The sequence below is a fragment of the Bos grunniens genome, chromosome 5 (genome assembly GCF_055505025.1).
Source record: "Bos grunniens cultivar Pamir isolate PY7600 chromosome 5, Bosgru_T2T1.0, whole genome shotgun sequence".
NCBI classification, from domain to species: domain Eukaryota; kingdom Metazoa; phylum Chordata; class Mammalia; order Artiodactyla; family Bovidae; genus Bos; species Bos grunniens.
This window is the reverse complement of record NC_141169.1, coordinates 89947828-89965724: the sequence shown is the minus strand read 5'-3', so window position 1 is coordinate 89965724 and position 17897 is coordinate 89947828. Positions and strand designations below refer to the sequence as shown.

Here is a 17897-nt window from a genome sequence, read left to right as displayed (position 1 = left end):
TGGTAAATCTCAAAACTGCTTCCATACAAAACTCTCTCTTGAGCACCAAACCTGCCTTACCTGTGGGTCTATCAGGTAGAAGTTTATTTTTAGACATCTCAAATTTGATTTGTGAACAGATGGTTTCATTGTCTTCCCTAAGACTTCTCTTTTTCTCATCCCAAATAATAGTATTACTACATAAAATGAAGCACACTATAAAACAAAATTAGAATACTTATATTCTGTTATTTCCAAATTTTATTGGTTCTCCTCTTAAACTTCTCCCAAGCATGTCTATAACTTTCTGTTCCCCTCTTTCCATCTCTGTTCATTTTTCTCTCTGAAATCAGCTTCCTAACTAATTTCTTTGCCATAAATTCATCTTCCTCATGACTACAGAACTAGCCCCCTAAAATTTAATTTCCTTAGGTCACATTTAAAAATGCAGATTGATCTCCCAGCAGTTGACATATTTCTATCCTTGTATTTCACCCACAGATATTATTTTTGTTTTGCAAATGATCTGTGTTCTTACACTACTCAGAGACAAAGTAATGTCTCTGCTTTTCAATATGCTGTCTAGGTTGGTCATAACTTTCCTTCCAAGAGGTAAGCATCTTTTAATTTCATGGCTGCAATCACCATCTGCAGTGATTTTGGAGCCCTCCCCAAAAAAAGTCTGACACTGTTTCCACAGTTTCTGACTTTGTTTAAAATGTTTATTTCTTTTTCGGTTTCTAAGCTTCTTTTACTCCCTAAAGACTTCTTTCAAATGTTACCATATCTATAGGAACTTTGACCTTTGCAGACAGAATTAACCACTGTCCTGTGTACTCGTAAATTTATAAATGTATAGCAATTGCGGTACTCCTTACATTATTATACTGGCATTATTTGTTTATTGGGCTAGGAAAACATTAATTCTTTGGAGGCATTTATTACGTCTTAGTTGTTTTTACTTCTCTTCTTACTCTGTGTCTTTTTCCAACTCCAAGGCTTAGTGGAGTTAATTGCCATACTGTAGTTGCTCAACAAATGTTTGCTGAGTAAATGAATTGAGGTTCAAATGTTGAACCTCAAATGTTTATGTTGTTGATTATGGCTGTACACGTGGCAATGTGGAAACTTGGAACTGCCTCTGACCTTAATTCTAGAGCTCTTGCCATAATAAACAAAGGACTGACCTGCCACTTCAGTTCAGTTCAGTCACTCAGTCGTGTCCGACTCTTTGCGACCCCATGAATTGCAGCACACCAGGCTTCCCTGTCCATCACCAACTCCCGGAGTTCACCCAAACTCATGTCCATCGAGTCGGTGATGCCATCCAGCCATCTCATCCTCTGTCGTCCCCGTCTCCTCCTGCGCCCAATCCCTCCCAGCATCATAGTCTTTTCCAATGAGTCAACTCTCCACATGAGGTGGCCAAAGTATTGGAGTTTCAGCTGTAGCATCAGTCCTTCCAAAGAACACCCAGGGCTGATCTCCTTTAGAATGGACTGGTTGGATCTCCTTGCAGTCCAAGGGACTCTCAAGATTCATGTTGATGTATGGCAAAACCAATACAATATTGTAAAGTAATAAGCCTCCAATTAAAATAAATTTCTATTAAAAAGTAAATAAATTAAAATAATAAATTAAAAAAAAAAGAGTCTTCTCCAATACCACAGTTCAAAAGCATCAATTCTTCGGTGCTCTGCTTTCTTCACAGTCCAACTCTCACATCCATACATGACCACTGGAAAAACCATAGCCTTGACTAGATGGACCTTTGTTGGCAAAGTAATGTCTCTGCTTTTCAATATGCTATCTAGGTTGGTCATAACTTTCCTTCCAAGAGATAAGCATCTTTTAATTTCATGGCTGCAATCACCATCTGCAGTGATTTTGGAGCCCTCCCCCCAAAAAGTCTGACACTGTTTCCACTGTTTCTGCATCAATTTGCCTTAAAGTGATGGGACCAGATGCCATGATCTTAGTTTTCTGAATGTTGAGCTTTAAGCCAACTTTTTCACTCTCCTCTTTCACTTTCATCAAGAGGCTTTTTAGTTCCTCTTCATTTTCTGCCATGAGGGTGGTATCATCTGCATATCTGAGATTATTGATATTTCTCCCGGCGATCCTGATTCCAGCTTGTGCTTCTTCCAGCCCAGCATTTCTCATGATGTACTCTGCATATAAATTAAATAAGCAGGGTGACAATATACAGTCTTGATATACTCCTTTTCCTATTTGGAACCAGTCTGTTGTTCCATGTCCAGTTCTAACTGTTGCTTCCTGACCTGCATACAGGTTTCTCAAGAGGCAGGTCAGGTGGTCTGGTATTCCCATCTCTTGAAGAATTGTCCACAGTTTATTGTGATCCACACAGTCAAAGGCTTTGGCATAGTCAATAAAGCAGAAATAGATGTTTTTCTGGAACTCTCTTTCTTTTTCCATGATCCAGAGGATGTTGGCCATTTAATCTCTGGTTCTTCTGCCTTTTCTAAAATCAGCTTGAACATGTGGAAGTTCATGGTTCACATATTGCTGAAGCCTGGCTTGGAGAATTTTGAGCATTACTTTACTAGCGTGTGAGATGAGTGCACTTGTGTGGTAGTTTGAACATTCTTTATTGCAGGTAAATATCGACTTTACCTTTTATCTCAGTACTAGTTGTGTCTTTCTGCCTGTGATATTTTAAAATGTATTTGATAATTGTGAATATTTGTATCTCTGTTCTGAAATCTCTCAATCTTAAATTCTCTATCTCATGGCATCAGTCTTTTAATATTTTTCATTGAAGAAATGAGTTTTTTTTATTATTTAATTATTTATGTTATAAGAAAGTCACCATACCATTCTTTCTCTGAACTTCAGCCCCACATTAGGAACATGGCTAAAATGCTCACAGCTCAGGTTACAGTTAGAATAAAAGAAAGCACATTTAGAAATCTATCTACAGAAACTCAATCCACATCCTCCTAAAATCCCAGTTTATGAAGAATCCTATTGTAGCCCTTGTGTTTGCACCTGTTACTCTTTTCTTCTTTGTAAAACCAATTTAGAATTGTACCATGCGGATTTTGATTTTATTGAATCTCTTGTTTTGAGCTAATCTTCCTTTTAAGATTGAAAATATGGACATTGCAAAACCTTTTTCAGAACTTTTAGAAAGCTGCTCTTATTTAGGACAAGTTTTACTTCTGGTCACACTTGTATCTGCTTTAATGAGATAATGTCCTCTTACTTTCTAAAAGCCACTCCTCTTTGATTGTACCAAGTAGAGCTTTGATGATCAGGACTTAGATAAGAGTTTGACTCAGTATTTCTTTAATAATCAATAAATCATTTGTCAGTGTGCTCATTACTGATTCTGCAGCAACTCAAATAGTGCCTGACAAAAAATGTGTTTGGCTAAGTGATCAGAGTTCTATTTTTAACTGAATGAATTTACAGCCAAAAGCTGAGTGATGATAGCTCACAGTGATAATAAAATCAGACATTTATCAATGCTTATTACATGCCAAAAAATTTTATGTATATTACTTTAATTAATCTTCATAATAATTTTATTGTAATTATCTTCATCTAAAAGCTGAAAATCTAAAATATGAGAGGTTTCACTGCCTGTAAACTGTATACCATATTTATAACTGGGGAACAACAATTTATTCAACAACCAAAAACCATTTATGGAGTACATACTCATAATGTGTCAGGCATCTGAGTTTGATAAAAAGCCTGATAACATTTTTTTCTATTTATTAGAGAAAGAAAGGTAGAACTTGACTTTTAGTTCAGTACAGCACACTGTAAATAATAAGGCTGAGGCCATGTCCTCCTCCCTCCAATTTTAATAAAAATGTAAAAGATATTAAAAGTAACTTGTGGATGTGCTATAAAACAAGAAGAGATACATTGTGTAAATCAGAAACTATAAGAGTTTTTGAAAAACTAAGAAGGAAAAAGAATTAGGCTAAAGAAAGAAATCACAGTCTAATACAAGTGCAGGAGAAGAAAGCTGAAAAAACATGGACATGGCTCCAAGGGTGCTTCAAAGGCAAAGCCAGTGACCATGGGATCAAGACAGGTCCCAGAGACAAGCAGCAGGCATCTGTATAGTGTGTTGCACTCATTCAGTCAGAGAAAACATGCCTCTTTCCTGCTTAACATTTCACCTGATTGTCAAATTACCCTCCCACCCCAGCAAGCTGCAGAGGCATCTATCCTGGGCAGGAAAGGTGAGTGTGGGTGGATGCCTGGGCATAGGAGCTGAACAGTGTCTCTAGTGGCTGGTGACACCCATGGAGAAGTGAAGGGCCCACATGCAGATAAACTATTGACTTGTTGTTTTAGTCACTACAACATGCCTGACTCTTTTGCGACCCTGTGGACTGTAGTCCGCCAGGCTTCTCTGTCCATTCAATGCTGGAACAGGTTGCCATTTCTTTCTCTGGGAGATCTTTTTGACCCAGAAATCAAACCTGTGTCTCCTGCATTTACAGACTGATTCTTTACCACTGAGCCACCCTGCTGCCAAAGACTACTGCCTCTCCATCCCAGAAAGGCTTCACAAAGACTGAATATTCAAAGCAAGGAAAGGGAGCTTCCATATGTAAAGGAAAGCAGGGAGGCAAGAATCACCAGATATTTTATTTACTTCACCACTCTTGAAAAGAGGCAACAAACTCAATAAATTAAAAAATTCACCCATGGCTGTACACACACACACACACACAGGCACACACACACACATAAGTGTGTATATGTATATATACATATCTATAAGATTTATTTACTTATAGTTATATATATTTATAAAAAGAATAGAACTCTAAAATTAGTAAAGGGTAGGGGAGAGGAATGGAGGAGGAAATGCTCACCAGGAAGTTCTACATCTGTATAAAATTTCATATATCAGGGGATGACAAAAGTGAAGAGAAGTTACAGGGGAAAAAAAAAAATGAACCTATGTAGTAACATGCCTCTATCTGTCAGCCACAGTGACAGTTTGAACATATCCAGTAGGACATGTTACTTCTCTCAGCAGAAAGCTACCCACATTTTTTAAATGGGAAAATACATTTTTTATAATTTTAAAAACATATGATGTTAAATTTATTGTCTTAACCAATTTTTAAAGGAACAGCTCAGTGGTGCTAAGTATCTTCATGTTGTTTACACGAATCTCTAGACTCTTTCATCTTGCAACACTGAAATACTAAACACTAATATTCTCTGTTGTCTTCACCTGGTTTTGGGGACCCACATTTTTACTTTCTGCTTTTATGATTTTGGCTAATTTAATACTTCACACGAGTGGAATCATACAGTATTTGTCCCTTTATGACTGGCTTACTTTGCTTAGCATGTCTTTGAGGCTCAGCCATGTTGTAGCATGGGATAGGATTTCCTTCCTTGTAGCTGTGAAAAGAAGAGAAGTGAAAAGCAAATGAGAAAAGGAAAGATATACCCATATGAATGTGGAGTTCCAAAGAATAGCAAAGAGAGATAAGAAAGCCTTCCTCAGTGATTAATGCAAAGAAATAGAGGAAAATAATACAATGAGAAAGACTAGAGATCTCTCCAAGAAAATTAGAGATACCAAAGGAATATTTCATGCAGAGATGGGCTCAATAAAAGACAGAAATCGTAGGGACCTAACAGAAGCAGAAGATATTAAGAAGAGGTGGCAAGAATACACAGAAGTACTGTACAAAAAAGATCTTCATGACCCAGATAATCACAGTGGTATAATCACTCACCTAGAGCCAGAATCCTGGAATGTGAAGTCAAGTGGGCCTTAGGAAGCATCACTACAAACAAAGCTAGTGGAGGTGATGGAATTCCAGTTGAGCTATTTCAAATCCTAAAAGATGATGCTGTGAAAATGTTGCACTCAATATGCCAGCAAATTTGGAAAACCTCAGTGGTGGCCACAGGACTGGAAAAGGTCAGTTTTCCTTCCAATCCTAAAGAAAGGCAATGCCAAAGAATGCTCAAACTACCACACAAATGCACTCATCTCACACGCTAGCAAAGTAATGCTCAAAATTCTCCAAACCAGTCTTCAGCAATACGTGAACCGTGAACTTCCAAATGTTCAAGCTGGTTTTAGAAAAGGCAGAGGAACCAGAGATCAAATTGCCAACATCTGCTGAATCATGGAAAAAGCAAGAGAGTTTCAGAAAAATATCTATTTCTGCTTTATTGACTATGCCAAAGCCTTTGACTGTGTGGATCACAATAAACTGTGGAAAATTCTGAAAGAGATGGGAATACCAGACCACCTGATCTGCCTCTTGAGAAACCTATATGCAGGTCAGGAAGCAACAGTTAGAACTGGGCATGGAACAACAGACTGGTTCCAAATAGGAAAAGGAGTACATCAAGGCTGTATATTGTCACCCTGCTTATTTAACTTATATGCAGAGTACATCATGAGAAATGTTGGGCTGGGGGAAGCACAAGCTGGAATCAAGAGTGCTGGGAGAAATATCAGTAACCTCAGATATGCAGATGATACCACCCTTAATGGCAGAAAGTGAAGAAAAACTAAAGAGCCTCTTGATGAAAGTGAAAGAAGAGAGTGAAAAAGTTGGCTTCGAGTTCAACATTCAGAAAACTAAGATCATGGCATCTGGCCCCATCACTTCAAGGCAAATAGATGTGGAAACAGTGGAAACAGTGTCAAACTTTACTTTTTGGGCTCCAAAATCACTGCAGATGGTGATTGCAGCCATGAAATTAAAAGATGCTTACTCCTTGGAGGAAAGTTATGACCAACCTAGATAGCATATTCAAAAGCAGAGACATTACTTCGCCAACAAATGTCCATCTCGTCAAGACTATGGTTTTTCCAGTAGTCATGTATGGATATGATAGTTGGACTATAAAGAAAGCTGAGCAAGGAAGAATTGATGTTTTTGAACTATGGTGTTGGAGAAGACTCTTGAGAGTCCCTTGAACTGCAAAGAGATCCAACCAGTCCATCATAAAGGAGATCAGTCCTGGGTGTTCATTGGAAGAACTGATGCTGAAGCTGAAACTCCAATACTTTGGCCACCTGATGTGAAGAGCTGACTCATTGGAAAAGACCCTAATGTTGGGAAAGATTGAGGGCAGGAGGAGAAGGGGATGACAGAGGATGAGATGGTTGGATGGCGTTACTGACTCGATGGACATGAGTCTGAGTTAACTCTGGGAGTTAGTGATGGACAGGGAGGCCTGGTGTGCTGCAGTCCATGGGGTCACAAAGAGTTGTTGGACATGACTGAGCAACTGAACTGAACTGAGCTGAAGGCTGCATAATATTCCATTACATGTATATGCCACATTTTCCTCATTCCTTTATCTGTTGATGCATATTTGCATTCTTTCTAACTCCTGGATATTTTGAATAATGCTGTGATAAACATGGATGCACAAATACCTCTTCAAGATTCTTCTTTTAAGTCTTTTGGCTGTATACCCAGAAGTGAGATTGCTGTATCATATGATCATTCTATGATTCGACATGAAAGCTTTCCCTGCAGAAAGAAAAGCAAAAACAAAGAACCTGAGACAATATAATAAACATGGAAGGCTTGAGGTACAGACACCAAGAACACCAAAAAGGCTAGGGTTTCTGTAGAGCAATGGCTGAAGTTACAGAAGATGAGATCTGAAAGTAAAAGAGAGCAGGGGAGAGGAGAGATTATTTCAAACCTTGGAGGACGTTGCGAAGATGAGATATTACTATGAGCAAGATGGAAAAACAGAGAATGCTGGCCTGATCAACTTTTCATTTTGAAATAATCTTCCTACCTAATGTGTTGAGAAGAAATAGTAGGCAAACAAGAGCAGAAGCAGAAAGGTCTACACGGATAAAGATGAGGTACCTATATACACTGGAATATTACTCAACCATAAAAATGAGTGAAATTGGGTCATGTAGTGATGTGGATGAACCTAGAGCCTGTTACACTAAGTGAAGTAAATCAGAAAAACAAATATTGTATATTAATGCATATACATGGAATCTAGAAAAATGGTACTGATGAAGCTATATGCAGGGCAGGAATGGAAACGTAGGCATAGAGATCGGACTTGCGGACACAGCAGGGGAGGAAGAGGGTGAGATGAATTAAGAGAGTAGCACTGACATATATACATTACCATGTGTAAAACAAATAGCTAGTGGGAAGCTGCTGTATATAGCACAGGGAGCTCAGCACTGTGCTGTGATGACCTAAAAGCGTGCGATGGAAGAGGGAAGGGATACTCAAGAAGGAGGTTTTATATATATTTTATATATATATATATATATATATATATATATATATAGCTGATTAACATCATTGTATAGCAGAAACCAATGCAACTTTATAAAGAAATTATAGTCTAGTGGCTCTGACTATAAGGAATCTGTCTGCAACACAGAGGACCCAGGTTCAATTTCTGGGTCATGAAGATCCACTGGAGAAGGTAATAGACAGAAGAACCTGGTGTGCTACAGTCCATGCAGTCACAAAGAGTTAGACACAATTGAGCAACTAACATACTCCAATTAAAAAACAAATGAAATGGGAAAAAAAAGAAGCAGAAAGGTCTTCTAGGAGGCTAATGCAGCACTCCATTCTAGACATGATGTTGCCCACCACTTTGCAGAGTAGGAGGCAATGAGAAGGAGCTGTCTTAATCAGCTTGGGCTGCTATAACAGAATACCATAGACTAGATGTTTTAAAAAGCAGAAATTTTATTTCTCACAGTTCTAGAGGCTAGACATCTGTGAAGAGGGTACCAGCATGGTTGGGTTCTGTCGGAAACCATCTTCCGTGTTTTCAGATGACTATCTTCTTGCTGTGTCCTCACATGGCAGAGAGAGAGACATATCCTATCGCAAGGACTCCACTCTCATGGCCCAATTATAGGTATACCACTTTTCAAAACTTCACTTTACATCATTTATGTTTATGAAAGACCTTCATTAGTACCTGTTTTTGCTAACTGAAAGAAATTCAAAAAGTACTTTTGCTTTCACAAGAAATGGTGAAAAGCAAAAATAGCATTTAGCCTTGGTCACCTTGAATAATGGCAGCAGCATCTCTAATATTCTTCCCTGAAAACTACACTTTGCATTTCACTGTGAAGCTGCCATATGTTTGAACTGTGTTTGCAAGCATCTGTGCTTTATCTAGATTTGTTTTGTGCATTTGTTAGCAAGATGTGTCCTAAGGAAATAGATTCTTTCCATTTTGGCTTATTAAAATTTCAGAGGAATGCTCTGCTTTTGACTAGTGGGGAAAACTTGTATCACCCCAACACCCCATCTTGAAATATCATCACTCTGGGGATTAGAGTCTCAACATATGGATTTTGTAGAGATACTAACATGCAGTTCATAACAGGATGATATTTTGATACTAGATGTAAGAGGAATTTGCTAATGGATGTAAATGAGGACCGTAAGAAAGATGAATCCATAATTTTTTTTAAATCAAATTGAGAATAAAACATCGATAACCAGTGGGGTTAAAAGTCTTTTTTTCTAAAAACAGTGACTATATTGCTTTGTTGTCTTCATGTTAATTTGGTTTGCTCCAATATTAGTGAGGTTTTATAAATGAAAAATATTTTCAGCTGGCTTCCTAGAAATGACTTTTGAAAATGTCTAGTTACTCCCCTGACTGTTGACCTTTGCTATTTACTTGGGGCTAAAGAACAGTTTGTAATCATGGCCATCTCATACCATTATCTAGCTTCTTAGGCCTTACAAATAGCTGTGAAAAGAAGAGAAGCAAAAAGCAGAGGAGAAAAGGAAAGATATACCCATTTGAATGCAGAGTTCCAAAGAATAGCAAGGAGAGATAAGAAAGCCTTTTTCAGCGATCAATGCAAAGAAATAGAGGAAAACAACAGAATGGGAAAGACTAGAGATCTCTGCAAGAAAATTAGAGATACCAAGGGAACATTTCATGAAAACATGGGCTCAATAAAAGACGGAAATCGTAGGGACCTAACAGAAGCAGAAGATATTAAGAAGAGTGGCAAGAATACACAGAAGTACTGTACAAAAAAGATTTTCATGACCCAGATAATCATAATGGTATGATCTCTCACACTCACCTAGAGCCAGACATCCTGGAATGTGAAGTCAAGTGGGCCTTAAGAAGCATTACTACGAACAAAGTTAGTGGAGGTGATGAAATTTCAGTTGAGCTATTTCAAATTCTAAAAAATGATGCTGTGAAAATGCTGCACTCAATATGCCAGCAAATTTGGAAAACTCAGCAGTGGCCACAGAACTGGAAAAGGTCAGTTTTCATTCCAGTCCCAAAGAAAGGCAATGCCAAAGAATGCTCAAACTACCACACAAATGCACTCATCTCACACACTAGCAAAGTAATGCTCAAAATTCTCCAAGCCAGGCTTCAGCAATACTTGAACTGTGAACTTCCAGATGTTCAAGCTGGTTTTAGAAAAGGCAGAGGAACCAGAGATCAAATTGCCAACACCCACTGGATCATCTAAAAAGCAAGAGAGTTTCAGAAAAACATCTATTTCTGCTTTATTGACTATGCCAAAGCCTTTGACTGTGAGGATCACAATAAACTGTGGAAAATTCTGAAAGAGATGGGAATACCAGACCACCTGACCTGCCTCTTGAGAAACCTGTATGCAGGTCAGGAAGCAACAGTTAGAACTGGGCATGGAACAACAGACTGGTTCCAAATAGGAAAAGGAATACAAGGCTGTATATTGTCACCCTGCTTATTTAACATCTATGCAGAGTACATCATGAGAAATGCTGGGCTGGAAGAAGCACAAGCTGGAATCAGGATTGCCAGGAGAAATATCAATAACCTCAGATATGCAGATGACACCACCATTATGGCAGAAAGTGAGTAAAAACTAAAGAACCTCTTGATGAAAATGGAAGAGGAGAGTGAAAAAGTTGGCTTAAAGTTGAACATTCAGAAAACTAAGATCATGGCATCCAGTCCCATCACTTCAAGGCAAATAGATGGAGAAATAGTGGCTGACTTTATTTTTGGGGGCTCCAAAATCACTGCAGATGGTGACTGCAGCCATGAAATTAAAAGATTCTTACTCCTTGGAAGGAAAGTTATGACCAACCTAGACAGCATGTTTAAAAGCAGAGACATTACTTTGTCAACAAAGGTCCGTCTACTCAAGGCTATGGTTTTTCCAGTAGTCATGTGTGGATGTGAGAGTTGGACTATAAAGAAAGCTGAGCACCAAAGAACTGATGCTTTTGAACTGTGGTGTTGGAGAAGACTCTTGAGAGTCCTTTGGACTGCAAGGTGATCCAAACAATCTATCCTAAAGGAAATCAGTCCTGAATATTCATTGGAAGGACTAATGTTTAATCTGAAACTCTAATACTTTGGCCACCTGATACGAAGAGCTGACTCACTTGAAAAGATCCTGATGCTGGGAAAGATTGAGGGCAGGAGGAGAAGGGGATGACAGAGGATGAGATGGTTGGATGGCTTCACGGACTCAGTGGACATGGGTTTGGGTAGACTCTGGCAGTTGGTGGTGGACAGGGAGGCCTGGCATGCTGCAGTTCATGGGTCGCAAAGAGTCAGACACGACTGAGCAACTGAACTGAACTGAGAAATCAAGTAATGACATTAACTTAAAGAATAATTCAACTTTGTCCTAGTCTAATAATCTGATGCTGTAATCAAGTTAGAAAATGATGCTTTATGGATATAGTTATGTTAATGTTAAAAGGACTAAGAAGTACCAATTGAAATAGGAGAAAGTGAGTATTCTTTTAACACACACATGCACACACATTCAATACTAAGTAAAGAAGAAAGCTTTTCAAATTCTTTGTGTGTGTGTGTGTATATATATATATATATATATAAGCACTATGGGATCTTATGATTAATCATTTTTCCCTTTCCTGTTTTTCCTTAGATGTTTTTGGCAGCCCTGTCACTCAGCTTTATTTCTAAGGCACTGGGTGCAGTCATTATGAAAAGTTCCATCACTCAAATAGAAAGAAGATTTGACATATCATCTTCTACTGTTGGCTTAATTGACGGAAGCTTTGAAATTGGTAAGTTTTATATGCATTTTTATTATTTAGTAATCAGAATTGCAGAGGTGAAAACTGTTCGTATATGCTCTCCACCACTGATCCTTAACCAGAGGTAAGGATCCCCACACCCCTGCTGTGGCAATTTGGTAGTATCTGGAGACAATTTGGTTGTCATCACCGAGGATTAGGGAATGGTACTGGCATCTAGTGGCGGAGGCCAGAGATGCCTCAAAACATCCCACAATGCCCAAGGCAGCTCCAAAACAAAGAATTACCTAGCCCAAAATGTCAAAAGTATAGAGGTTAAACAGCTCTGATTTATACAAGCTCGCTGTCTGTGAACTAATATTTTGCAGGGTTTTAACATTCCTTTTCTCAAGATGCACTAGTGCAAAAAAACGTTGGAGAGAAGACTATGATTCTGATATTTTAGGGAGGGAGGAACAGTTTTGAAGCAATGTTTGTTAGGTTCTACTGTTTGAAAAAAGTAAAAGTGTTAGTTGTGTCTGACTCTTTGTGACTCCATGGACTGTAGCCCACTAGGCGCCTCTGTCCCTGGAATTCTCCAAGATTACTGGAGTGGGTAGTCATTGCCTTCTCCAGGGGGATCTTTGCAACCCAGGGATCAAACCCAGGTGTCTTGCATTGCAGGCAGATTCTTCACTATCTGAGCCATCATACCCCAATTCCAGGTTCACAAACACACGTTGCCCTGCAGTTTCAAAGTTTAAATGCGTTCCCAGGACACAACGTACTATCTGTGAATGTTGACATCTTTGGCTGTTTTTCCTACAGCCTTAGGAAATAGCTGTAGGACAAAAATACTTGAGGAAAGATATTTACTCAATGCATTTTTCATTCACCTTTCAGTTCAGTTCAGTTCAGTCCCTTAGTTGTGTCCGACTCTTTGCGACCCCATGAATCACAGCACGCCAGGCCTCCCTGTCCATTGCCAACTCCTGGAGTTCACTCAGACTCACGTCCATCGAGTCAGTGATGCCATCCAGCCACCTCATCCTCTGTCATCCCCTTCTCCTCCTGCCCCCTATCCCTCCCAGCATCAGAGTCTTTTCCATTGAGTTAACTCTTCACATGAGGTGGCCAAAGTACTGGAGTTTCAGCTTTAGCATCATTCCTTCCAAAGAAATCCCAGGGCTGATCTCCTTCAGAATGGACTGGTTGGATCTCCTTGCAGTCCAAGGGACTCTCAAGAGTCTTCTCCAACACCACAGTTCAAAAGCATCAATTCTTCAGCACTCAGCCTTCTTCACAGTCCAACTCTCACATCCATACACGACCACAGGAAGAACCATAGCCTTGACTAGACGAACCTTTGTTGGCAAAGTAATGTCTCTGCTTTTCAATATGCTATCTAGGTTGGTCATAACTTTCCTTCCAAGGAGTAAGCATCTTTTAATTTCATGGCTGCAGTCACCATCTGCAGTGATTTTAGAGCCCCAAAAAATAAAGTCTGACACTGTTTCCCCTGTTTCCCCATCTATTTCCCATGAAGTGATGGGACCGGATGCCGTGATCTTCGTTTTCTGAATGTTGAGCTTTAAGCCAACTTTTTCACTCTCCACTTTCACTTTCATCAATGGTGTAATTGGCCATAAACATTAATTTCCCTGATTTAGCTTGACATCTATCCCAATAAACAGGAGTATATTTAAAGTCCTTATAAGTAAAGCCCTTACATTCCTATTTTTGTCCTTTTCCTAGAGTTTTGATAGTATTGACATGGTTCTCATAAAAGGACAGGGCAGTAAACAGTCCAAGCAATGTGCGGAAGTTCTTTTTTGGAGGCAGGAGGAAAAGCCACGTTTGTCGATTAACATTAATACATAATTTTACTGGACCCATGCATAAGGAAGGATTTCATAGCCTAGAGAAATGTTAATTAGTCTTCCTTCTTCCTCAGGATGAGAGGGCCCCTCCAAGCTCCAAGGAGGAGGCATATGTACTGAGTCATTAGTGGATATGATCGGTCCTATATCTGCCCATTTTACAACCTGTAATAAAGGGGGGTTAGGTATATAAGCCCAATAAGTGTGATTAATCAAGTCAGCCTGAGCAGGGGAAGCAAAAGCAAGCAAAGCAAGCATAGCAACAAAAATATTTTCAGGATTCCAAGGCATTCCCTGCTGAGAAACCAGATTTTCAGCTTGATTAGAAAGGGTTTTGATCTGTCCCCAAGTAGGGAGATCATAAGGTTGATGACGTTGAGTGCAGCGTTTCTTGGAAAATTTTTAAAGCCACCATGGCTTGTACTGAAATTTCCTCCTCCTGGGGATTTTGCCATTTCTTCTCTATCTTGAACGCCAGTGGCTCCCCTGTGCAGATCTTCCGAAGAGGGAGCCAACTGATTTCGTTGGATCCATCTGGAGAAATACAAGCATACCCTTTCCCCTGTGATATTAATTTTCCAGATTTTCATTGCTTAGTCAACCTGTCTTGATACCAAATGAACAGAGGAAGGGAGGTATCCTTCAATGCCTCGAAATGTTTTTCTGCTTTTGTCAAGATATCTCCTTGCAGTAAGTTTAAAATTTAAAAAAAAAATAAAGCTGTACTAACAATAGTTATAGGATTAAACAATATATTGCATTGGAATCTAGTAAAGTCTGCTCTGGATAAGGAAGATAGAAGTGTTCCTGTGTATTCCCCCTTTTTAAATTTTTTTATCTGTAGTTTCAGTGTATGATGTGCTCATTCAATTATGTCCTGTGTTTGTGAATTATAAGGAAATGTCTGTAATATGTTGAATAGAGAATGAATGTAAACATTGTTTGAATTGTCTAAAAATATAGGCAGGGCCATTGTCTGTTTTTATAGAACTAGGTGTTCTCATTACTGTAAAGCAAGCTAACAGGTGAGTTATAACATGTCGTGTAGTTTCACCTCGGAGAGGTGTGGCCCATGTAAAAGAAGAACTTGTATCGAGTGAGACATATAAGAAGGAAGAGGGAGAAAGTTCAGGGCAATGAGTTACATCCATTTGTCATAGTTTATTGGGTTGTAATCCTCAAGGACTGATATCTTGTGTAATGGGTCAAAGATGTAGGGGCCTACAAGTAGAGCAATTATTAATGATTTTTTTAGCATATCGGTATGGAATTGTCCAAATTTTATGTAATGAGCCAGCATTATTGTGTAATAGAGCATGTTGCTCTTCAGAAGTAGCAAAAGACACAAGCTTAGCTTATTTATTGTCATGAGCCATAGGGCCAGGAAGACAAGAATGTGTTCAAATATGGGTAATATAAATGGGGGAAGTGTGGTTTTTAACAATAGATTGGAGATTAAGAAAAAGTTGTTGGATAATAGATTGATTAGAATTTATGGTAGAAGTTTTTATATTTTTTAATACAAAAACTGAATATAAGGAGTCAGAAACTATATTAATAGGATAAGAATGTAGGTGACTAACATGAATGAGAACATATAATTCATTTTGTTGAGCAGAGTGAAATTTAGTATAAAAGACTTTATATTTTTTGAGAGACCAGAATGAGGCTTTGGTGTTTTTAGTCCCATTTATATAGAAAACATCAGTTTGAGATACAGGTTGTGATGTGACAATGTGAGAGATAATAAATTCAGTATTTCTGAAGAAACTTTAAAGTTTGTTAGACGGATAATGAAATGAAAATTTTCCAAAATATTTCAGAAAGGCTATTTGTAAATTGGTAGAAGTTTGTAATGTGTTTTCTGTTTGAGATTTATTAATAGGTACTACAATTTTATGAGGATCTGAGCCAATTAGAGTCCTAGCTCTATTTTTTTCATTGATAATGATTAGAGTGATCAAATCAAGATAGGGTGTAAGTGACCTTGTCCCCCTAAAAAGGGTATAAATCCATTCTATTGGGTATTTTTATTGGGTAAGAAGTCCTGTGGGAGAATGGAGGGAGGGGAGTATAAATAACTCTAGAGGTAAATCAAGTCTAATACAAGTTAAGAAATTGCTTTTGCAATTTATTTTATATAAATAGAGTTCTTCTTGTATCTCTTGTGAAAGTGAATGAGGGCTATTTAAATTGGGATCTCTTTTTAAAGTGTTAAATAAATTAGTCGGTTGATAATTTGCAATGTCTAAAGAGGGTCTAATTCAATTTATATCACCTAAAAGTTTATGAAAATCATTCAAGATTGATAATTTATTAACATGAATCTGTGTTAGTTGGGGAGTAATACATTATCTCGGAGCAGGCAATGGCACCCCACTCCAGTACTCTTGCCTGGAAAATCCCATGGATGGAGGAGCCTGGTAGGCTGTAGTCCATGGGGTCGCTAAGAGTCGGACACGACTGAGCGACTTCACTTTGACTTTTCACTTTCATGCATTGGAGAAGGAAATGGCAACCCACTCCAGTGTTCTTGCCTGGAGAATCCCAGGGACGGGGGAGCCTGGTGGGCTGCTGTCTATGGGGTCACACAGAGTCGGACATGACTGAAATGACTTAGCAGTAGCAATACATTATCTATTAACAACAAATCTTAAGTAATAGTAAGGTGCAGATGTTTGAATCTTTTTAGGGGCAATGATTAATTCAGAAACTTTTAAGCATTGTTGAGTTATGTCAAACATCTGTTGAGTTTCTAAAACAGATGGAGCTGAAAACAATATATCATCTATATAATGAATAACAAGAAAGTTAGGAAATTGTTTTCTCATAGGTTTAAGGGCTTTGGTTACATAATATTGACACATGGTGGGAGAATTCCAAGGGAACAAGATTTCTCAATATGTTTTTACTTCAATTGTGTATTTATAAGTTTCTTAGTAGCCTCTAATTTCTCTTTTGTAAGGGGCCATTGCTCTGTCTAAATAGGCTCGTCATTTTTCTAAGTTATTTTAATAATTGTATTGTTTGCTAAATTAGCAGTGGCCCCTAGGGAAAATGTGGAATATATATTTGAGTTTGTCATTGTATAAGTAAATCTTTTTCTATTAAATTAAGGGGTGCATCTATCACATAAGGTTGTAATGTTTAGGCTGGCCTTCTGGTCCCTCACATGGATATATTTGGACACTTTGATAAACCTCTTGTATTTTGGTTTGAGAAACTCCTGCAATTTGGCAAGAAATTCTCTATATAGGCCAAGATTTGGGCTGTAAATATTTGGAAATACTGGTAATATCAGACCCAGTATCAAGAAGACCAGAAAATCTTTTGTCATTAATTTTGATATTTATATTTGGTCATGCGTATTTAGATACTATTGATGTCCATAAGGATTGCTTTTGATCTGTATTACCAAATCCATCTGTCCATATATCATTAGAGGAGTTAATAGAAATGTAAGGTAAAAGAAGTAATTGGGCAATTTTGTCCCCCTTTTTGAATTGTCACAGTATCTGAGATGACATCATAATTTGAATTTTTTCCTTATAATCTGAATCAATTATTTCAGGGTGAACAGTAATTTCTTTAGAAGTCAGACTAGATTGGCCCCGTATAAGGCTGAAGGTTTGTGGGGGTAGGGGTCCATAAAGTCCGGTGGGTATCCTGAAGGGACTGCTTGAGGAAAAAGAAGAAAATCGTTTAGGGCTGGTATATTGATGGTAGCACTGTCAGATGTTGGGGATTTGAGGGAAAAGATGGAGTTTATCCCTGGTTTTTGTTGATGGGGACCCAGGGAGTCCCCATCTTTGAGTTTTTTGAAATAGGGTTTTTCTCAATATCGTATTTAGATCAACATTTTTTAGCCCAATGTACCTCCTTACGACAATGAGGGCAGACTCCTGGAGGTTTTTTAATAGTTTTAATTTTGTGTGTGTGTATGTTTTAGGGCAATCCTTTTTTTAATGGTTCTTATCCCCACAAGCAAAACATCTTTCATTTTTCTTTTTAAAGGTAGCAGTCATTGTTT

General features: G+C 38.3%; 1 protein-coding gene across 3 annotated transcripts in view; it reads left to right on the top strand.

Annotated features, from left to right (window-relative positions):
• Positions 1–17897, top strand: part of SLCO1B3 (solute carrier organic anion transporter family member 1B3) — an 83952-nt gene that overhangs the window by 24719 nt on the left and 41336 nt on the right. For 2 of the 3 annotated variants that reach the window (XM_086401849.1, XM_086401850.1), the window contains one exon: positions 11897–12038. In XM_086401849.1, coding sequence (XP_086257975.1) covers positions 11897–12038 — 142 coding nt within the window. Of the gene's footprint in view, positions 1–8852; positions 8875–11896; positions 12039–17897 lie in introns of those variants that run through there. The other variant, XM_086401851.1, reaches the window with a different exon arrangement.